This window comes from Doryrhamphus excisus, chromosome 20 (assembly GCF_030265055.1).
Source record: "Doryrhamphus excisus isolate RoL2022-K1 chromosome 20, RoL_Dexc_1.0, whole genome shotgun sequence".
In the NCBI taxonomy this organism is placed as follows: domain Eukaryota; kingdom Metazoa; phylum Chordata; class Actinopteri; order Syngnathiformes; family Syngnathidae; genus Doryrhamphus; species Doryrhamphus excisus.
This window is the reverse complement of record NC_080485.1, coordinates 7,752,460-7,772,207: the sequence shown is the minus strand read 5'-3', so window position 1 is coordinate 7,772,207 and position 19,748 is coordinate 7,752,460. Positions and strand designations below refer to the sequence as shown.

Sequence of the window (19,748 nt, the reverse complement as noted above, 5' to 3'; positions counted from 1 at the left end):
AATGATAAATACCCATAAACCCTTGTCTAATTTTACTTAGACGCTATTAAGGGGCCATCCTGAGAGAGCTTTCATTCTCTGACAGTGAGATTCTTCTCATCTATAAAACATGCAGGTTACGCTGAGAGGTAGCTATAAACTGCCAAATTGCTCGTTTAGTAATATCGAGGGAGTGCCGCTATCTGGTGCTTTTTCTCCACCGGGTGGACTCTTGCTGTGGTCCCGGCGGCAGGGGGGAACGCTACCTTGAAGTGGGAAATGTGTAAATAAATGAGCCAAATCTCCTCTTGCAATAAATACTTTTTCAGTAGTGTTATTATTGAATATAAAGTATTTCCCATTAAATTACTCCTGCTTCTGATCATACAAAAGCTTATAGAATGAAACAAGACCCCCACATAGACAAGATAAGAATTGCAGTCGGAGGTGTTTTATCAACAAAAATGCCTAGCCCTAACCCAATGTGACTGGTGGGAGACAAGTGCAACATGGGAAATTACATTTGTTGAGAGTACACAATACACTCACATCCAAGTCTCTGTCATAACGTCCTCCTATCGCTCTCTTTTCATCTTCTCTATACTCACCTGGCTGCTTTCAGAGCAGAACTATAAATAAACAGTCTACATATTGTCTTCTGTCTATAACGAAAAGTTTGTGTTGTTGTTTTTTTTTTTTTAAACAGTCCTTCGTCTATCTTCTCCAAATTATACTCTTACAAAGACACCTGCTCCAGGCAGGAAGACAATGATGGATGGTATCTCCAGGGCTCAAAAATTGGATTGCGAGGAAGACACTAAATATGAGCTGACTATTTACAACAGTTTTAGCCACCTGAGATATAATTAGCTTCACAATCATGCAGAACATAATAAAGCAGCGACCCAGATACAGTTTAGACTATAGAGTGACACTGTGTAGACAACGTAATATTCTATTATTGGAAAACTTTACCTTAATTTAAGTCATTTGAGACGTTTTTTTTTTCCTGTTGCTGGGATATTTTAAAGTGAAATCTGAGATCTGATTGGTTAAAGAAACAGCCCCATTGCTAATAGCGTGTATGTGACATGGACCGGAGCTCCCCATTCTGAAGGCCCCGGGCAGATCACATTGATATGGCAACACAAAGAAGTTGAAATCCGATTGGACAAAAAATATAAACACACACATACGGTTGTCCTTTGAAATATCACAGTTCAATTATCACTCCCTCAACAAATAAACATATTAAAATACAAGTGATGTGATGTAATCCAGCCACTAGGTGGCAGTAAGTACACAAAACATTAAGACATGACATTACATTACATGAAGTCGCGAAGTCAGCCATGGCATATTCAACATGAAAAAGGTTCCATGTGGAGTGGGAAGGTTTTGCAGGGCTCTACATTAAAAACAAAAATTATTTGCCCATAGGGAATCCTTAAGGTGAGAACTACTTGCCCGAACATGCTGATAATTCATCAGATAATAGTACTGATGCATTGTATTTGAAGAAATATCTGAAACGTATGTTAACATGGAATGCCATACTACCTTACACATCGTAGTCGTAGTAAGCAGTGATATTTATAAGTTGTGCACCACAATGGAACATTATTGAATAGACCCATTTGTGTACTAGTAAAGTGTTTTTAATCCAGAAAAAAATGCTCAATGATCAAACAATAATTTGTGAAGCAAAGGTGAGAAAAATACACAGAGAAATGGAAGCGCTAGATTTTGTAGCTTGTGCAAAATCAGCACTTGGTATTGGATCTAATGGGTGGTGTTTCATTGTGACCACTTCAAATTGTCACAGCAATGTGATTCACTCAACTGTGCCATCATTTGATTTGCTGCCGCTAATAAAATACTTGTTTACTGGTTCATCACTTTTTGCTGTTTTCCTTCAGAAGATGTTGAAGAATTAGACCATGTTGGCAGGGACGCCATGATAGATGTTTTCGTAGTCAAAAGATCGCTGACTGGTTGATCGCGAACAAGAACGGGTGTGGGTAAAACGCGGACTGTGGACTACGGACCGCGGTCTAAATACACGATTCTGATTGGTCCATTTCAAGATTTGCAAGGATTGGTTTGCAAATTACCACCGGAATTACGCAGTCCGTGTTTTACCAACACCCAACAAGAACCGTTTAAAAAAAAAACTCTTGTCAGTATGGCATGCCAAAGTGCACTTGCCCGACGGGAATATCACTGATTGGATTTACTTGCCCAAATTTAGTTTTAACTTGCCCCGGGCCATCGGTACATCGTTATTGTCGAGCCCTGTTTTGGATTCTTAAGTTTGGAAAAATACATTTGAGGCAAACCGGTTACCTTGCTAGCGGCCGTCTTGAGTCCCTGCAGCATAAGAGCTGAGCAATGTGTTGTAAATAAAGAACAACATGAGAATAAAATTACTACACAGGTGACTACAGGCTCTAATAAACAGATTTATGGGCTTTGTATGCTCTAACAACGAAAATATTAAATTTATTAACATTAAATCCTATATCGCAGCAATTCATTTATTGCAGTCAGTTCTTGAAAAAATTAACCACTATAAATGAGGTACGACTGTATATTAAAAGCAACACACTATAAAATAAAGATAATAATTGAAGCTTATAATAATTCAGTGCTTCTTGTCGTGGTTAGGCCTGCAGAGAAGACTTTGCTGGCCCTGACTGCACAGCACTGGGGAATTCTGATCCATCACAAAGGCTGTGTAGTGTTCGACTTATTGGAACCTTAATCTGCTTTGTTTGTGCATGGACGGGGGAACCAAGATTCTATTAGAAAGATTAAATTGTTTTCATAGCCAACTGAGGCATCAAAGGCCAACTGAATTGCAACCCCTCAGTGGGTTTCACTTAAGTCACTTATTTGTGCGTTTCATCATGCTAATGGCAGAAGCCATCATCCCATTATAGTGCCACAGCTGTGCGAGGTTCAACAAATGCAGTTTGTTGCAGAACTTCAGAGTCAGGTCTTGCTGGCTCTCCTTCTGTACATCACAGCAATCATCAGCTTGTCGATACGTAGCTACTCTATCTAAGCGAACCTTTGAACCCCCACTGCATTAACCACCTCTTCACTCAGGGGCACTTTTCAATCTCATCTTTCTCTCCTCTTATTGAAAATTCCCCACTTGTGTGTTATGCAAACACAATCCAGCCCAACATCTTGTCAACCTCAAATGGCTTTGTTCGTCTGAGGAATTTAGTACGCCACATCTGCCTGTTTTCCGGATGTAACCCTGATGATATACCGGTAATAAAACCAGACAATGCGACCTTCAGAAAATCAGATCATTTCATATAAATTAGTCCAAATATTCTATGGCTATTGAAAACGATAGAGTCCTTTTGTATCCATTAGCCCAAAGGCAGTTACATTAAAATACTGACTTGTAAGCAGGAAGATGATTCAAAATTATAAGCCCATCAAGCCTAATTGAGTCATATCGCCTAGACCTCTCTCAGCCGTGGTCCTGTTTATCATAGCCAGAAGAACATTGATGTCTTTCTATTACCATTCAACAGAAGGAAGCACTTTATCTATAATGACTCTACATTCCCTAAGCCCTACAGTAACCACACAATCACTTGTGTCAACAGAGGGAAATCCATTTCATCAAAATGTCCAGTCACCGCTTAGCATCCACGAGGACAACAAATGTGAAGTCAAAAAGACCCAGAGAACAGCTGGTGATTACTGGCTTTCATTGCATTGGCAGGGGGGCTTTTTCATTAATAGATAACGCGTGTTCAATTAAAAGGTCAGTTTGTCACAGTAACATATTGCATCATTGTAGCCGGCCCTCCTGGCTCACACATGTAAACTTGAGTGATACAGGGAAATCGAGATTAAATTTCTACCTGTAATTTGCTTAGATCTCGAGAGCAACTTGAGCATCGTCGTTTTCATGCCCGTAATGACGACTCACTCCAGATGTACTGTATTACTACTTCTTGGAATGGGAGATGCCAAAGTTTACAGACATAAATCAGTACTTTCAGAGTGAAAAAGTGGTGATTACTTAATTGAGGAGCCAAATGTCTGAAGCCTACAGAGATCCCTTGCTGACCTTTATTAAATGAGACTATGCATGCACTCCACTGAGTCAGATCAATCTCAATAATGCCACTCAATATGAAGTACCTGGGTGTGAAAGTGATGCCACCCTGATGGAGTTCAGGGTGAGCTGTGAGTTTTATTCATGTTGCATGCAGAGAAATTAAGTAACAATCTGACATTAATGATCTCCTGTTACATATATTCTTGGAGCAACGGCCTCCGTTAAATAACATGCAGGATTCAGACCTCCAAAAACATCACAAAGAGCAATGGATGTGGATGAATTCTGGCACCTCTCAACTTTAAAAGGGGAAAAGGTGTTCAGTGAACTTTTTGTTTTGGATGCTCTGGTGCTACCCCATTCAAAGACATCATGCACCCGCATTTTTTTCGAAAAGGAACCTGATCAAAACAAAACAACGTAACAGAATGATCGCAGGTGGATGTGTCACATTTCATGAAACAAATATATATGATATATATATGAAACAAATAATCAAATATCTACCGTCTGGCCCACTGCTGGAGGATGAAGAGGCGACTAACAGTTTCTCGCTAAGGTAGGCTAGTTCAGTGCAGCAGCTCATCCTACATGTTTTCCAACAGTTCTTTTTTACAAGGTAAAATTGCATTATAACAGGGGTGGGCAAACTTTTTGACTATGGGGCCACATTGATTTAACAAAGTTGGCGGGGGGGGGGGGGGGGCAGACTATATTGTATCTGTAAAAGTGTCATGCAATCTGCTAAATGTGCACTTTGAGATCATTTATTTGATGTAAAGTGTGTTATAAATGAAATGTATTATTATTATGTAATTGTGTCCATTTTTTCAGGAGCACTTTGTAAACAACAGACCACATCAAATAACGAAAATAAAACAGCTACTTCAACCATCAAAAGGTTGGCTCAAGCCATGATACCAGGTTTTATGTTGAGTTTAAATTAAATACTTTGGAAAGAACAGGCGGGCCATATTCAAACACTTGGTGTGCTGCAATTGGCCCCCAGGCCGTAGTTTCCCCACCCCTGCATTATAAGCTATACTATACAAGGTTGGTGTTTCACTGTTTTACTGTAGAAGATGGTTCTGAGCAACAACAAATTGGTTATGTACAATAATTTTCCTCAAAATGTAATATTTTTAACCTTCTGGTAATAATTTCTCATTTCCCATCTGGCAACAGTGATAAGGAAGTATGGTTGTTGGTGGTGTGGACAGTGGATAGAGACGGAGAAATGTGTGCGTCAGTTTAAGGATACCGTGTTGGAATTGAGGACTGCACTCGGCCTAAGGTCTCCAATAATGTTTAAAATGAGCATCAGACTCTGCATGTCTATGTCAGGATGCTACATTGCATTGACGGTATGTTGCAGCTTGTCACTCTTAATTTACAATGGTGTGAAAAAGTGTTTGCATGTATGTCACACTTAAATGTTTCAGATCGTTAAATAAATATATCCTATTAAAACATGTGGTTATCACACTTGAGCTCAAGTGTAAAAGGTTATAAAGCCATTTATAAAGCTTTGAGACTCCAGCAAACCACAGTGAGAGCCATTGTCCACAAATGGTCAAAACATGGAACAGGGGGTTAACCTTCTCAGGAGTGGCCGGCCGACCCAAATTACCTCAAGAGCACAGTGACGACTCATTGAAGAGGTCACAAAAGACCCCACAACAACAATCAAAGAAGTGCGGGCTTCACATTTGTCCAAACCAAAAGTAGCTATCATTGCAAATGGATGTAGCATTCGTTGCTATGGGCTTTGTGACATCAGTGGACCCTGGAATGTTCTGGTAATGGAAAAAATGACCAAAATACGGCAAAATTCTGTCAGTATAACATGTTATTATGAATATACCTGTTGGTACATATTCACAGCATGTATATGAAACAATAATAACCTTGTTAGAGGTTTTTTTAGTGGGCTTTATAGGCGGAATAGTAGGTAGATGGTGCATGGTTCTTAGCCGCTGCATGCTAGGGTATTTTTTTTCAATATTTAGAATGCACAGAAAAGGGAAAGACGTGTGTTAATGTGGATGATGGCAAAAATTCTAAATTCAAAAAAAGTGCAGTTTTTCTGCACTTATAGTAAGGTATTAATACTAAGGTATTTATTACTTTGGAATAATAAACATTTGAAAGTTCAGGGACAATTAATGTTCTCTTGAAATGCGTTCCAACAGCCCATGAAAGCCTTCAATTGTTAACACTACAAATTTCAAAGCCCCATGTGTGAAACATATACTCCTCTAAAGCAAGACCAGACATGCTCAGAATAATTTCAAACATTGTCCTTGGTTAAAATGTTCTCACAAGAATGTTTTTTTTTTTATTTTGCTGGTTGTTTTTACACAACATCTTAGTGGATTCCTTTATGCGATAAAAATGAACATTTCCAGTCACCATCACTTCTCTGACAAAACAGAGAAATGGACAAAGACCAATGAAATAACCTTAAACAGTGCACTGACTGAGGAATGAGCATGTATTCATTCAGGGCCTCAGGGCCTGATTTAACAAACCGTCTTCTTCACCCTTGCCTCGCATGTTTCACTTGACTTGTCCCCATCCTGCTATCTGAGAAAATACACTCTCGGACATACACAAAAGTGTCACTTCCTATGCAGAGATTTCTAACATGACAAGGCTTATGCTGGGCTGCTAAATCGGCAGCTGTTTCCCAGGTTGATTTTATTACAAACCAAACAGCAGAATATTGCATATTTTCTAGACTGCTGGAAATAAACCGGTGCTGACAATCTACAAGATGCCTCGAACATTCCATTTATCACCTAAAATACTTCTTATGGAACATCTGTGACGGAGAGCAAAAAAAAAAAGGATTTATCCAGTTGAATTGCAGAACCATCTCAGCCTTCCCCTTTTGACAAACCAGCTTCCCCACATTCGGCATGTCAACGATAGGTGGGACCACAGTGACCCCTACAGGTGAAGAGTTGACCTAGCACTGATTCCATTGACACAGCTGCAGTGGAGAATGCAGGCATTTTTGCTCTGCAAAAACACTTTCAAAATAATTCATTTGGGTGATAAATGTACATTTAAATATTGTTTAAGAATACCATTCTTAACACACGAGTTCCTCTTTTTGTCTGGGGTTTTAATGAGTCAAATTTTAGTACCTACTCATGTATTAACATATATTAATACTCAAAATGTTTACATATCAAGGACATACAGAGCATCAAAATTATGGGTTTTGCTTCCCCTGTGCAAATTAAAAGAAACAATAAAGTATAATTTCCATTCTAGCTTCACACTAAATTATACAATACCATGCACAAATCATACAAAAAAAAGAAGTTGAGGAGAGACTTTCCACTATTATAAACAGCTGTGCCCCCTGTCTGAATACATAACTCACACTTATCTTATGGATGGGACCCAGCTTATGTACAGAATAAAGCCGGGTGTTCTTCATATTTGTTTCTTGTGAGAGGAAAACAGGAAGAAAACCCCCTACACTCACAACAATGACTTGAGACGTCTATCTACTGGGGATGCGGGCCCTGAATTTCTGGTCTTTTTATGGGTACTGACAAAGCATCCTCAAGCATTAGTTTCACCTTCTGTGTGTGTCCAGTTCTAAGAGTGTTTGACAGAGTAAGTAAGCAGAGTTACAAAATGCATGACTATAGCAAAGAGAGCAAGGCCATTTGTCCCAGCGCTGAATAAGGTCATGGACCATTAGCAGTCCAAGCTATGCTGAATATTTCTGGAATTGCAAGCAAGCAGCACACACGCTGACCACATAATTACGTATATGAAAGTGATATTTTGCGCAACTTAGTTTGGCAGATATTTGATAAACACAGACAACCAAACATGCACATATGACATGGTGGTCAAACTCAGTTGTAAGAGTTTTGGACTTATTTGCAGGTTTCCGCAACAAGATTATTTGACCTAAAAGATCACTTTTTAAGGACGCGGCTTGAAGGATCTAAAGGTGGCTAGAACAAAAGCAACTGTGCAACACAGTATATAATTTTGCACCGGTTTCTTGTGTTCACTTCCGAGGTCATGTTTGGGAACTTGTCTGTGTGCAGTCCCTTAAAGGCTCCAGCATAGCCTCCTATATTAAGCGGCATAGAAAATAAATTGAAGGACGGATCTCTTATACACACACATGCCCAGAACTGGTTGGTCCAAAAGGCCATCCAACCATCCATGTTCTATACCACTTATCCTCATTAGGGTAGCGGGGGTATGCTGGAGACTATCCCAGCTGACTTCAGGAGATAGGCGTGGTCTCTATCCCAGCAAATCGCAGTGTATTTCACTGCAATTTAAATAAAACAGGGTGATTGACATATTTGTAATATTCCTTCAAATATTTTACACTGATAAAGCTTCAAATATTCAATCATATACGGCAAACTTGGCTGTTTCCATGAGCAAATGGAAACCACATAGGAGGACTGAGATAAGGCTGAAATCTTAAGGGGAAACACGGCAGCTGATGTTTTACCTCAGTTTCCATTTCCAGGCAGATAGAAAAGAAAACCCCTTGTGTACGCTGTATCTCTCAACACTGACACGATTAACTGGACCTACAACAACAGGACCCAATGCGGCACTTCACCAGGGTCATTTCACTGTTCAACAGAGCAGCAAGTTTTGTGACGACAGAGGCATTGATCTTCATTCATTGTGTTACAGTGCAACAATCGCAAGTTTGTGATTGTATGTGGCAATCATTCAAGCATTAAGACAGGAGTCACTGTATAACTTTGGAGTTCTGGACACAAGAACGTGAATAAACTAGGTGATAGACAACAGGGGTGCAACAATGCATGTATCCGTTACGATACGATGAACCAAACGATACCGTAACTCAGATGTGGATGTCACACAACATCAGCGGACATCCTGTTTTGATGCTGCTCCACTGTGGCAATGGTTAAATCCCCGCAGGTGGAACCAATGACCAGCTCCTGTCTCCATCCGTCTTAAGCAACGTGTAATTTTACATGCAATTTACAGGGGGGTTGGCTCTGTGGAGATGGGCACTCGGTGTTCCATCTCTGCCGCCTGGGCCTCCATGGGGTGGAGGAGCCTTGCCTCCTCCACCCTCCTGGGCAGGGAGATCCTGTGTCGGTGGAGCAGGGTTTGCTGGGTGGTAGGAGGCAGCCCCTCTCCTTTCATATATTCTCTGCTATTGGTTTTATTACAGTCATGATGATGTCCGCAGTAAGCTTATACAGTAAACCTCGGATATATCGGATTCAATTGTTCCCACTGGTTTTGTCCGATATAAGCGAAATCCGTTATATACCGGAAAACGCATATATCGGATTTATATCCGGTATATGCGTAAATCGGATTTAATCCGTTATAAAAAGGCACTTCCTTAACTATGTTTCCAATGTACCTGGACGCGCAGGCAACGCTGCAAACGCTGCAAATTACGTCGTATAGCGGCCTGTCACGATTCGGCGAGGGAAATTTAATGGAAATGCATTGGAACGGGACTGGAGATTTTGTCCGAAATAGGCGAAATCCGTTATAAAAAATCTGATATATGCAATTAATTTTTATTGGAAATGCATTACAGAAAAATTGGTTCTTTTTTATCTGTCCGTTGTGAGCGAATTTCCGATATATCCGAGGTTTACTGTAGTTATTACAATTGTGTGTTATTGTCATTCTGTTTAGTATAATCGTTAATAGTTTCATTACTATTACCACTAATATGTTTGACTGTTTCATTTCAGTAATATCACTAAGGTTGTTGAATACTTCTCTCCATTGTGATCCTTTATAACCATCGTTGACAGTTGCTGATGTAGTCCTGTTTGTTTCTGTTGTTCTGCTATTGTCATTGTTGTTGTTGCTGTTGTTCTTGTCTGTCTTTGTATTGTCCCCGCACCACCCCTTCTATTTTCTTTTTTCTTATTTTCTATCCCCTCCTGCTCTGGTCAGACCACTCCAAATATGCATAACAAATAACATAAAATAAAGCCAAACAATACTCTAAAAAGGCTGCATGGCAACCGCGCAGGCCTCACAGCTAGGAGACCCTAGTTCAATTCCACCCTCGGCCATCTCTGTGTGGAGTTTGCAGGTTCTCCCCGTGCATGTGTCGGTTTTCATCCCACATTTCAAAAACATGCTAGGTTAATTGGTGACTCCAAATTGTCCATAGGTATGAATGTGAGTGTGGATGGTTGTTTGTCTATATGTGCCCTGTGATTGGCTGGCGACCAGTCCAGGGTGTACTGCTGAAAACAGCTGGGATAGGTTCCAGCACACCCTGCGACCCTCGTGAGGATAAGTGAAAATGAATGAATACTCCACATAACAGGGAGGGTGTCGCTTACACTTTCCCCTGGCAGAGCAAATCTGTTTAGCATGTAAGGACATGTCCTGGCTGGACCCCAATGGCTGGACAGGACCAAAAAACTGGCAAACTGGCTGTGCACATTAACCGTGGAAATAATGAACGCTTGAAGTTTGACTGAAATAGTGAATCTGAACATAATGGGACAGGGCATGTCCGACCCTTAAGCCCTTTTACATTTTACAGTATGAGGCCTTGTCACAGAATGTGCAACCATTCTTAAGCGTGTCCTAATCAAGTAAGAGAACCATCATCATCAACTAAGAATATACAATCATGTTCGAATGTGAAATAATGCAAATTACATTTAATAGTTTACTTTCACAGAGTAGAAAGGGAGAATAAAAGGAAATACGTTTTATTGACTAGACTTAAGCAAATCAGCTAACAACTATGTTATATGTTACCTGATCAAATTGTAATCACTTGCGAGTAGACAGGGGCATGTCGGCCTATTTAAGGTACATGATTAAAAAATGACCATAAAGATAAGCCATTCTGATGAAGTGTCAAAAAAGTGATAAAACTCAATCTTCAATGTATCATGATGTCCTTGTATATGAGGGTCACCAAAATTAAGCCTCTGATGAGTGCAGTATGAAAAATGCAGTGGAACTGAATACCAATTACCTTTCCTAAACTCATTTTATCCCCTGCAGGTTCTCTATAGCATCCAGAGCCAGATTCCCAGCACACACTAAATTGCCTTCTCGAAAAATTATTTTGTAAAAACTGAATGACAACATTTTGCGACACATCCAGTGGGGTTTAAATTGTTTTAGGTGTCTGACGGTCACAATAAAAACAGCATCTCATGTCTCTCAAGCAGATCAAATATATTAAGTAGAAGTTTTTATTAAAAAAAATAGACAAACAACCATTCACACTTTCCATTCCATTCACTTTCAGCATTCATACCTATGGACAATTTGCAGTTGCCAATTAACCTAGCATGTTTTTGGAATGTGGGAGGAAACCGGAGCACCCGGAGAAACGGGGGAGAACATGCAAACTCCACACAGAGATGGCCGAGGGTGGAATTGAACCCTGGTCTCCTAGCTGTGAGGTCTGCGTGCTAACCACTCGCCCGCCGTGCTGCCTGCAAGAATATAATATAATATAATATAATATAATATAATATAATATAATATAATATAATATAATATAATATAATATAATATAATATAATATAATATAATATAATATAATATAATATAATATAATATAATATAATATAATATAATATAATAGTCCATCCACTCTTTAAAGTTGAGTGTGTCATGGACTAGATACAGTGATTCTCAACTGGTCGGTCACGACCCAACAGTGGGATGTGGAGCAGATTTCAATGGCCCGTGGCGCTTTGCGTTCGCAAAAAAAGAAATTAAAATTGTAATGACCCAATGTCCATGAACACACCAGCATACTTGTCTGTGTTATTCGCTTACCACGTGGCCACAAGGTGCATGCCATGTATATGACTGACTTTTTCAAGCTTGAGCGGCAGGTGAAGGACATTGAGTAGAGACTTAACGTGCTGTTCGTCCGACACACCGCTGCAGATATCTGCTAGAGAACAGCATGCCACAAAGAGAGGGCAGTTTACTTTGTGTTGCAAACAGTCCCTTGAAATCTAGGATATTTGAGAAGTTTGAGATTAAAAATTTCCGCAATTAGTTTAGCCGCTTATCACTGAAGGGTGGTGGTGGACTCCATTGCTAAAGCAGTTGAAGGCAACTGAACTAGAGTGAAACAGCATCCACGTGGCTCCTCCATCTTCCTCCTTACCTGTTCCACGACAAGTGGCTTTAAATGTTCAGTAATATATTTCATTGGTTTTGTATGTGTATTTCACATTATTTTCTCCTTAACAAACTATAATTAATTATAGTATATATATATATATGATTATTCTCTATAAAATGTGTTGTGCGTTCATATTTTTGGGTGTCTGGAACTGATTCATTGGATTTACATTAGTTATTAACATGAGTTCTGCCTATTTGGAACAGATGAACAAGAAACAAGAAAACCAAGGTTCCACTGTAGAATGATATAATACCACTTCTCAATTAACAAATACAAAATAACGGGGGTTAAGAAGCAGACTACAATAACAGTTGGGACAGAGTCTCTTCAGAGTTAGACTGCCGACACATTTCTTGATATTGTCTTATGGCTTTCACCATTTACCCAGCTTCGGTAGAACCGGCAGCCAAATAGAATTAAGGAAGCATTAAAAACCCAATGAGCCTAATAATTAAACTTTAACATAGAACATAAAGCACACAGACACCCACAAAAGCTCTGTAGGCAGCCATTATAACAGTGGGACCGCAAGGGCTCATAAAATTGTAGACATTTCAACTTTGGAATCCACATTACACCGCTGTTTTACTAATACAGTGGAACCTTGGTTAGCGTCATTAATTCGGCCCACTGGATACGACTGACCAAAACAGAAGTTATCCGAATACAATTTTCCCAAAAGAAATCATGTAAATCCAACAAATGAGTTAAAGAAAGCCAAAAATGTTAACACAAAACATCTTCTAGTTTTGTATTTTATAGTTTTACATGCACAAAATAATGACACATTTGGTATAGACATAATTTAACCGAAACACACGCTAACCAGAGTGGACGCCAACCAATATACCACTGCATACATTTTCTTCCACTATACTGTTGCCTCTATACAGTATATCCTGTATGACTTTCAAAACATTGTAAACTGTAGGTTAGGATAAAATAATGCTATGAAAAATTAAAAGGGTTAGAAAAAATGTTTATTATCGATTCTGCAGCTAAAATTTCTGCAGGGTCAACCTTGCTGTGATGCAGCAGCGCTAACTGCTGTGTGATCGTGCCACAAAGTTAATTAAAAAAAGAATGAAGTCGTTTAGTTGGTATAAACACTGGCTATTATTCACAAAGTGCTTCAGCAGGCACAAGATCATTCAACTCACTCTGTCAGGCATTTTGTTTCAGTGGTTCTTCATAGCAAACCAACAAAAGCAGGCTGAACAGTAGTTGCAATGTGAAAGTTAATTAGTTCCAGAACCAACCGCAATAAGTGAATTCCCGCAAAAATATGTTCGTAGTTAGAGCATAAAAAAAACATGTTTATGACTTTATGTATACAGTTTGTAACATTATTACGGCCATACGGGCATGAAATATCACCCAATAGTCACCTTTACACTCCTATTTTCTTTGTTCACACCACATTACACAAGCTACAAGATCACTGCAAAGACATACGACATGGCAGTCGCTAGCATAGCAAGCTACCGAGCCAACTAGTTTGCTTCCACAATTTATTTATTACAAACTTAAGTCATTGTTTCAAAGGGGGTGGGGACAAAAAACAAAACAGTAAGAAGTCAAAACCTTACCACTTCCACACAGAATGAGAGGAGAACCCTTCTTCACTCTATCCATGCAGTGTTATGGTAATGTAACGTAATGTAATGTCTCATCAGTGTAACATTACTGACACCTAGTGACCAGACTACTACATATAACTTTTCTTTCAATATGTGTTGTCTAATAGGCCTTGGCCATTTATGAATTATTTTTTGAAAACTAACGATAGAGTGAGGGAGACATGCTCCAAATGCAATGTAGCAAGGAATGACTATATATATGTCTATAACAACTGCAGCACAGCACACGCATGAACAGCAAATGAAGGCAACGGCCGTTTAGGCATGTGTCAGGGGGCTATTAGGTGTACAAATACACATATTTGTGTGCATGGCAAAGATGACAATGATTCAGAATGTTATGTCACCAAGTCCTCAGGGTAGCTATTTACATAGTAGATTAAATTCATTAGCCTCATCCAACAGAGCAGTCTGTTTTTCACGTCTATTAATTTAGCATAAATTATAGAGCACTCATTTCACACAACATACACACTACTTTACAGACTCTAATGGGAGTGTGTGTGTTTGCAAACACTGAATAAGGAGGTTAAGAAAGACAGGAATGGTGGCCTTAATGTGGTTATACATAACTACTGTATATTTTAAAAAGTATTCACCGCAGAAGGGAGAAGTAGAGCAGTCTTTTGCAACTCTGACACACCGTGTAGGTTGTGAGCAGAGACCCTGAAGAAAATTACATAACATTATACAGTATACTGAACACAATACAACAAATAATGTTTTGGCTCACCTGGCATTACCTAACCATTTCCTGCTAAGCTCTTTCACTCCCAGTACTGTAATACCAACAGTGCACTCTCCATTGCAATTCTGACACACACACAGCAGAAGGGCTTTTAGCAAAATCAAACATAATTCATTTCCATACAACTGTAAACGCAAGACAAAGTTATGCCATCATAGTGATAGCATCTGTACTAGAAGGATAAATCACACTGCTGCCGAATGTACACCACGAACCCGCTTCTAATTTCTGAACAGTAGAAGGGAGCGAAGGGCACCACAATAAATCAAGCATCTTCAAGCACTGAGGAGCATCAACACTTCCTACTAAGGTCAAAGGGCACACTACCTACCAGCATTGACAATGGCATCCAACTCCAGGACGGTAATGTCTCCTTTGTAGAGAGATACTTTATCGCTCAGCCCTCCTCCGCTTGTTTCAAGCCTCCCTTCTTCTTCAGCTAAAATTGAAAATAGACATTTCATGATAGTATTCACAATGTACTGCAGTATTTCTGTCACAGAGTATGGTGTGCAGGTTCCACAACTGATTGGCAATGAAGTTAGATTTTTGTATCAGCTTTCTTGCATGTTGGACAATGAACTACTTAATGTGTTGGTCGCTGGGTTCAAAGGTCAGTAACATTCATTCATTCATTCATTTTCTACCGCTTTTCCTCACAAGGGTCGCGGGGGTGCTGGAGCCTATCCCAGCTGTCTTCGGGCGAGAGGCGGGGTACACCCTGGACTGGTCGCCAGCCAATCACAGGGCACATATAGACAAACAACCATTCACACTCACATTCATATCTATGGACGATTTGGAGTTGCCAATTAACCTAGCATGTTTTTGGAATGTGGGAGGAAACCGGAGTACCCGGAGAAAACCCACGCATGCACGGGGAGAACATGCAAACTCCACACAGAGATGCCCGAGGGTGGAATTGAACCCTGGTCTCCTAGCTGTGAGGTCTGCGCGCTAACCACTCGCCGCCCGGTCAGTAACATATTAAACTACAAATAGCGCTATCGGTCCAATTAAGTACAATTGTGTAGTACAAATGTGTCTTCTCTTACCATAGTTTTCTTCTCTCCAGGTTGGAATCTTGTCCAAACTTATATAATCTTGACGACGATAGCCCTCCTTGCGTCTCTCCTCGCGGTCCATTTGGAGAAGTCTCTCTGTTGAAGAAGAAAACAATAAACAACATTATAGCAAGAATAGAGACATGCTGTATTGTGCTGTGTTGTACTGTGACAATGACAACAGTTCATACTATTGATTTTCTGTCTAGCAATATCCAAGAATTGGTAAGGACCACCCATTTGAGCACAAGGACTCTGGTTGAGTGGCAGCCCAGCTTATTTCAACAGTTCTTTGAAATAATAAAAATGTACAGAATATAAGGTTTTTTTTCCCCCCAAAGCAAAAGGTTTTAAAAAGAGATTTTTTTTGCCTTCACTCCCCCCTTTAAGGTCTTTGGAGAATATTTTGTTTTGAAAATGTATCAAATTCGGGTCAAACTATTCGGGTTTGAAACTATTCCATAAAGAATATAATGAGACTATAAATTGCTCGAATGACTATGAGGAAAACAGTATAAATCAATTAATCATTGATTCCTGTTCTGGACACCTGTTAAGCATTCAGCTCCCTTGTGTACCTATTTGTGTCTGTTTATCCAAATATCAACTTTTCGGTTCCCAGCGGGCGGCACGGCGGGCGAGTGGTTAGCGCGCAGACCTCACAGCTAGGAGACCAGGGTTCAATTCCACCCTTGACCATCTCTGTGTGGAGTTTGCATGTTCTCCCCGTGCATGCGTGGGTTTTCTCCAGGTACTCCAGGTTCTCCACATTCCAAAAACATGCTAGGTTAATTGGCAACTCCAAATTGTCTATAGGTATGAATGTGAGTGTGAATGGTTGTTTGTCTATATGTGCCCTGCGATTGGCTGGCGACCAGTCCAGGGTGTACCCCGCCTCTCGCCTGAAGACAGCTGGGATAGGCTCCAGCACCCCCGCGTCCCTTGTGAGGAAAAGCAGTAGAAAATGAATGAATGAAGGAATGGTTTCCAGCCTTTTCACAGTCGTTCAGATATTTGACCTGAAGTCATGTACCCACTACTCCTGCACACTTAACTTATTCAATACCAAATACGTATTTATAAGTCAGTATAAAACCAAATGCTCAATCCCAAATAAGAATGTGTATTTGTTTTATGGGTTTTCTTTGTGCAAGAGACAAAAATATGTGATGATGTAACTGCACACTACAAGAGGTCACCGTTTAAAGGGAACCCGTTATGCTTTTTCCACTTTTCTGACCTGTAAGTATTGTTGAATGTTGTATTGTCACATTAAACCACTGCCAAAGTTTCAGATAGAAGTTTGAAAGAAGTTTGGAATGGCTCTGAACGCTTGGTTTCAGACAGTTTTTTTTTCCCTGACACTGGCTTACTGTGACATTACAGTGAGCCAGACTTCCTTATAAGGATGTGCCCGGGTACAAGCTGTACAAACTATTAGCTGTACAAACTGAGTGGGACCAAAGACAGCAGAGTGGAGGCACGCCATGGGTGGAATAAATCCAAACATTTTGGAAATCCAAGGAAATACAAATGGAAAAGGTGCAGATTGTGGAAGATATAGAAACCTTACTGTGTGGGTTATTGTTTGTAGCTGCTCTATAGGAGTCCACAACTCAATACGAAGGGCCGAAAATTAGCATAATGCGCCCCCTTTAAGCCATAAAAACGGTCACAACGTGGCAGAATTGCATTTGATAAGAGCTCGACATGGATTTTTTTGCATGTGAAAATACACTCCACAGGAAGGAGGCCGTAAGAGAGCATGGAGTGTAGCGTGCAGAAGATATGCATTCATTCATTTTCTACCACTTATCCTCACGAGGATCGCAGGGGTATGCTGGAGCCTATCCCACCTGACTTCAGGCGAGAGGCGGGGTACACCCTGGACTTGTCGCCAGCCAATCACAGGCCACATATAGACAAACAACCATTCACACTCACATTCATACCTATGGACAATTTGGAGTCGCCAATTAACCTAGCATGTTTTTGGAATGTGGGAGGAAACCGGAGTACCCGGAGAAAAGCCATGCATGCACGGGGACAACATGCAAACTCCATACAGAGATGCCCAACGGATATTCAAATCCACGTCTTCCCAATCTCCTGACTGTGTGGCCAACATGCTAACCACTCCGGGGTTATATTTGTAAATACATTTTTATTTTTATATAAAACAATCTTTTTTGTATTGTTTATGTTGTGGTCTAGTTGTTTAGATATTTGAGCTGTCACAAAATGAAAACATTTGTGTCAAAGTGAAAGTTATGCTTGATATGTATCTTTATACAAAAAGCTGTTTTCATCACTTTTCTTGCTGGGAACTGATATTTTCCTGAGACTTACCCATGTTCTCCTGCTGATTACTAAAGAAGGGAAAAAGGTAAAAACTAACTTTTATTTCTGATGACAGTCTAATCTTTCTTTAGGTAGGTTCCATGTTCATAGCTATATAAAAATCAATCAAAATTGTCTATACTAGCCGGGACTGAAGGTCTTGGTTGTCAGTCTTGGCTGAGATTGAATGAGAAGAAAACATGAACCACAATATGCACACAATAAAACATCTTAGTTTTATGATTACAGGATAATATAATATGCTTTGGGGGTGAAAGCAAATATTTACAGAAGCGCATGTTCTCCTTAATGGTCTCTTCACCAATGTACACATATACACCAACACTACCAGGCTGGTGTAAAGTTCAATCGCTCAAATGGATTGTAGCTTCAGTTTTAAAACTTTATTTATAACAAGTGAGAGGATATGGTTAACTGTGATCGGTATTCTCTTTTGTATGCTCTATATGGCATACAAGGAATAATCAGTAAAACAATACTGCTAATTTTATACAAATATAATAATCAGAAATCAATAAGAAAATAATAGGAGTTAGTACTGGGCTAAATGGGTGTAGTAAAAATGTATGAGATAGTATCAGAAAAAGAAAAAAAATGAAATCTGATTTACTTTGATGTCAGTTCCATGCTGTTTCCTGAATGATAAATAATTACCAGATTAAAAAATAATAATACAACTACGTAAAACGAGGTCACAAACATCAAGTACTTCCAAACACAACTGACAGAAAAATGCTGGAGGTGTGCGTGTAAAAGATATGATCAACACATAAAAATCAATATATATTTTTTAATTTATGTTTGCTTATTCAAACACCGTAAAGTATTGCTAGTAAACCAGCAATGATTAGCCACGAATTGCACTTGCACGTCTGACTAGTTTAAACATCTAAGGGGGGGGGAGGCATATAGCAATTACATCCACGATTGCATGCTGCCTTTTTGTCATTGTGTTAGCACAATAGATGTTTGTACATTCGTGGGAGGCACTGACAATACATAGTATTTTTTTTGCAATTACTAAAAGAAGCTATTCTTGCTGTGCTGTTCGCACATGTGGACTGTGTTTGCTAGGAGAGCCAGGTTCGACGTGCAAGTCCACCATGGCGTGACTCCGACAGGTGAATGACAAAGAAATTGGCACCTTGGTTCCAAAGCTAAATAACAAGTACCCTGGGGGCAACAGGACAGCGTGACTGTCAATGCAAAACACGCATTACGTGTGACCATGCAGACGCAGCATCCTCACGTGTCCACTTGGATGTGTGGAATTAGGAACGAGATGGAAAGTAGTTTCGCAGGCTGCAAGAGTGTCTACCAGTGTCAATGCATAATAAGAATCCATGCTTGTCTGGCTGCAATAAAGAGCAGGATATTCCCATTCCACCCTCAAAACAAGCCTTACCTTTTTCAGTCTTCCAATCCTTTTTCTTTTTGCTCATGCTTCCGGAATGATTATTCTTCGGGTGGTTGTTTTTTGACTGTGGCAACCCCAGGCTCACAGTGAATAGTGTTCCGTGCAATAAAAGAGAAATGTAAAATATGACAGCCTTTAGCCGCTTCTCTCACCTGTGAAGCTGTCAAATTTCTATAGACCTCACTCGGCTCAACCTACCATGAATGCGGTGTAAATTATGGGTACGAAATACAGCATTGTGATTGGCTGCTACGTACAGGGAAGTGG

General features: G+C 39.9%; 1 protein-coding gene across 2 annotated transcripts in view; it reads right to left on the bottom strand.

The window, feature by feature from the left end:
- macrod2 (mono-ADP ribosylhydrolase 2) overlaps positions 1-19,669 on the bottom strand; it is a 437,400-nt gene extending 417,731 nt beyond the window's left edge. For both annotated transcript variants that reach the window (XM_058058340.1, XM_058058339.1), the window contains exons 1-3: positions 19,470-19,669; positions 15,695-15,799; positions 14,971-15,078 (exon numbers count right to left, since the gene is read on the bottom strand). In XM_058058340.1, the coding sequence (XP_057914323.1) occupies positions 14,971-15,078; positions 15,695-15,799; positions 19,470-19,506 (250 nt within the window). In that variant the 5' untranslated portion in view covers positions 19,507-19,669. The remainder of the gene's footprint in view (positions 1-14,970; positions 15,079-15,694; positions 15,800-19,469) is intronic.
- Between the last annotated feature and the right edge of the window lie 79 nt (positions 19,670-19,748).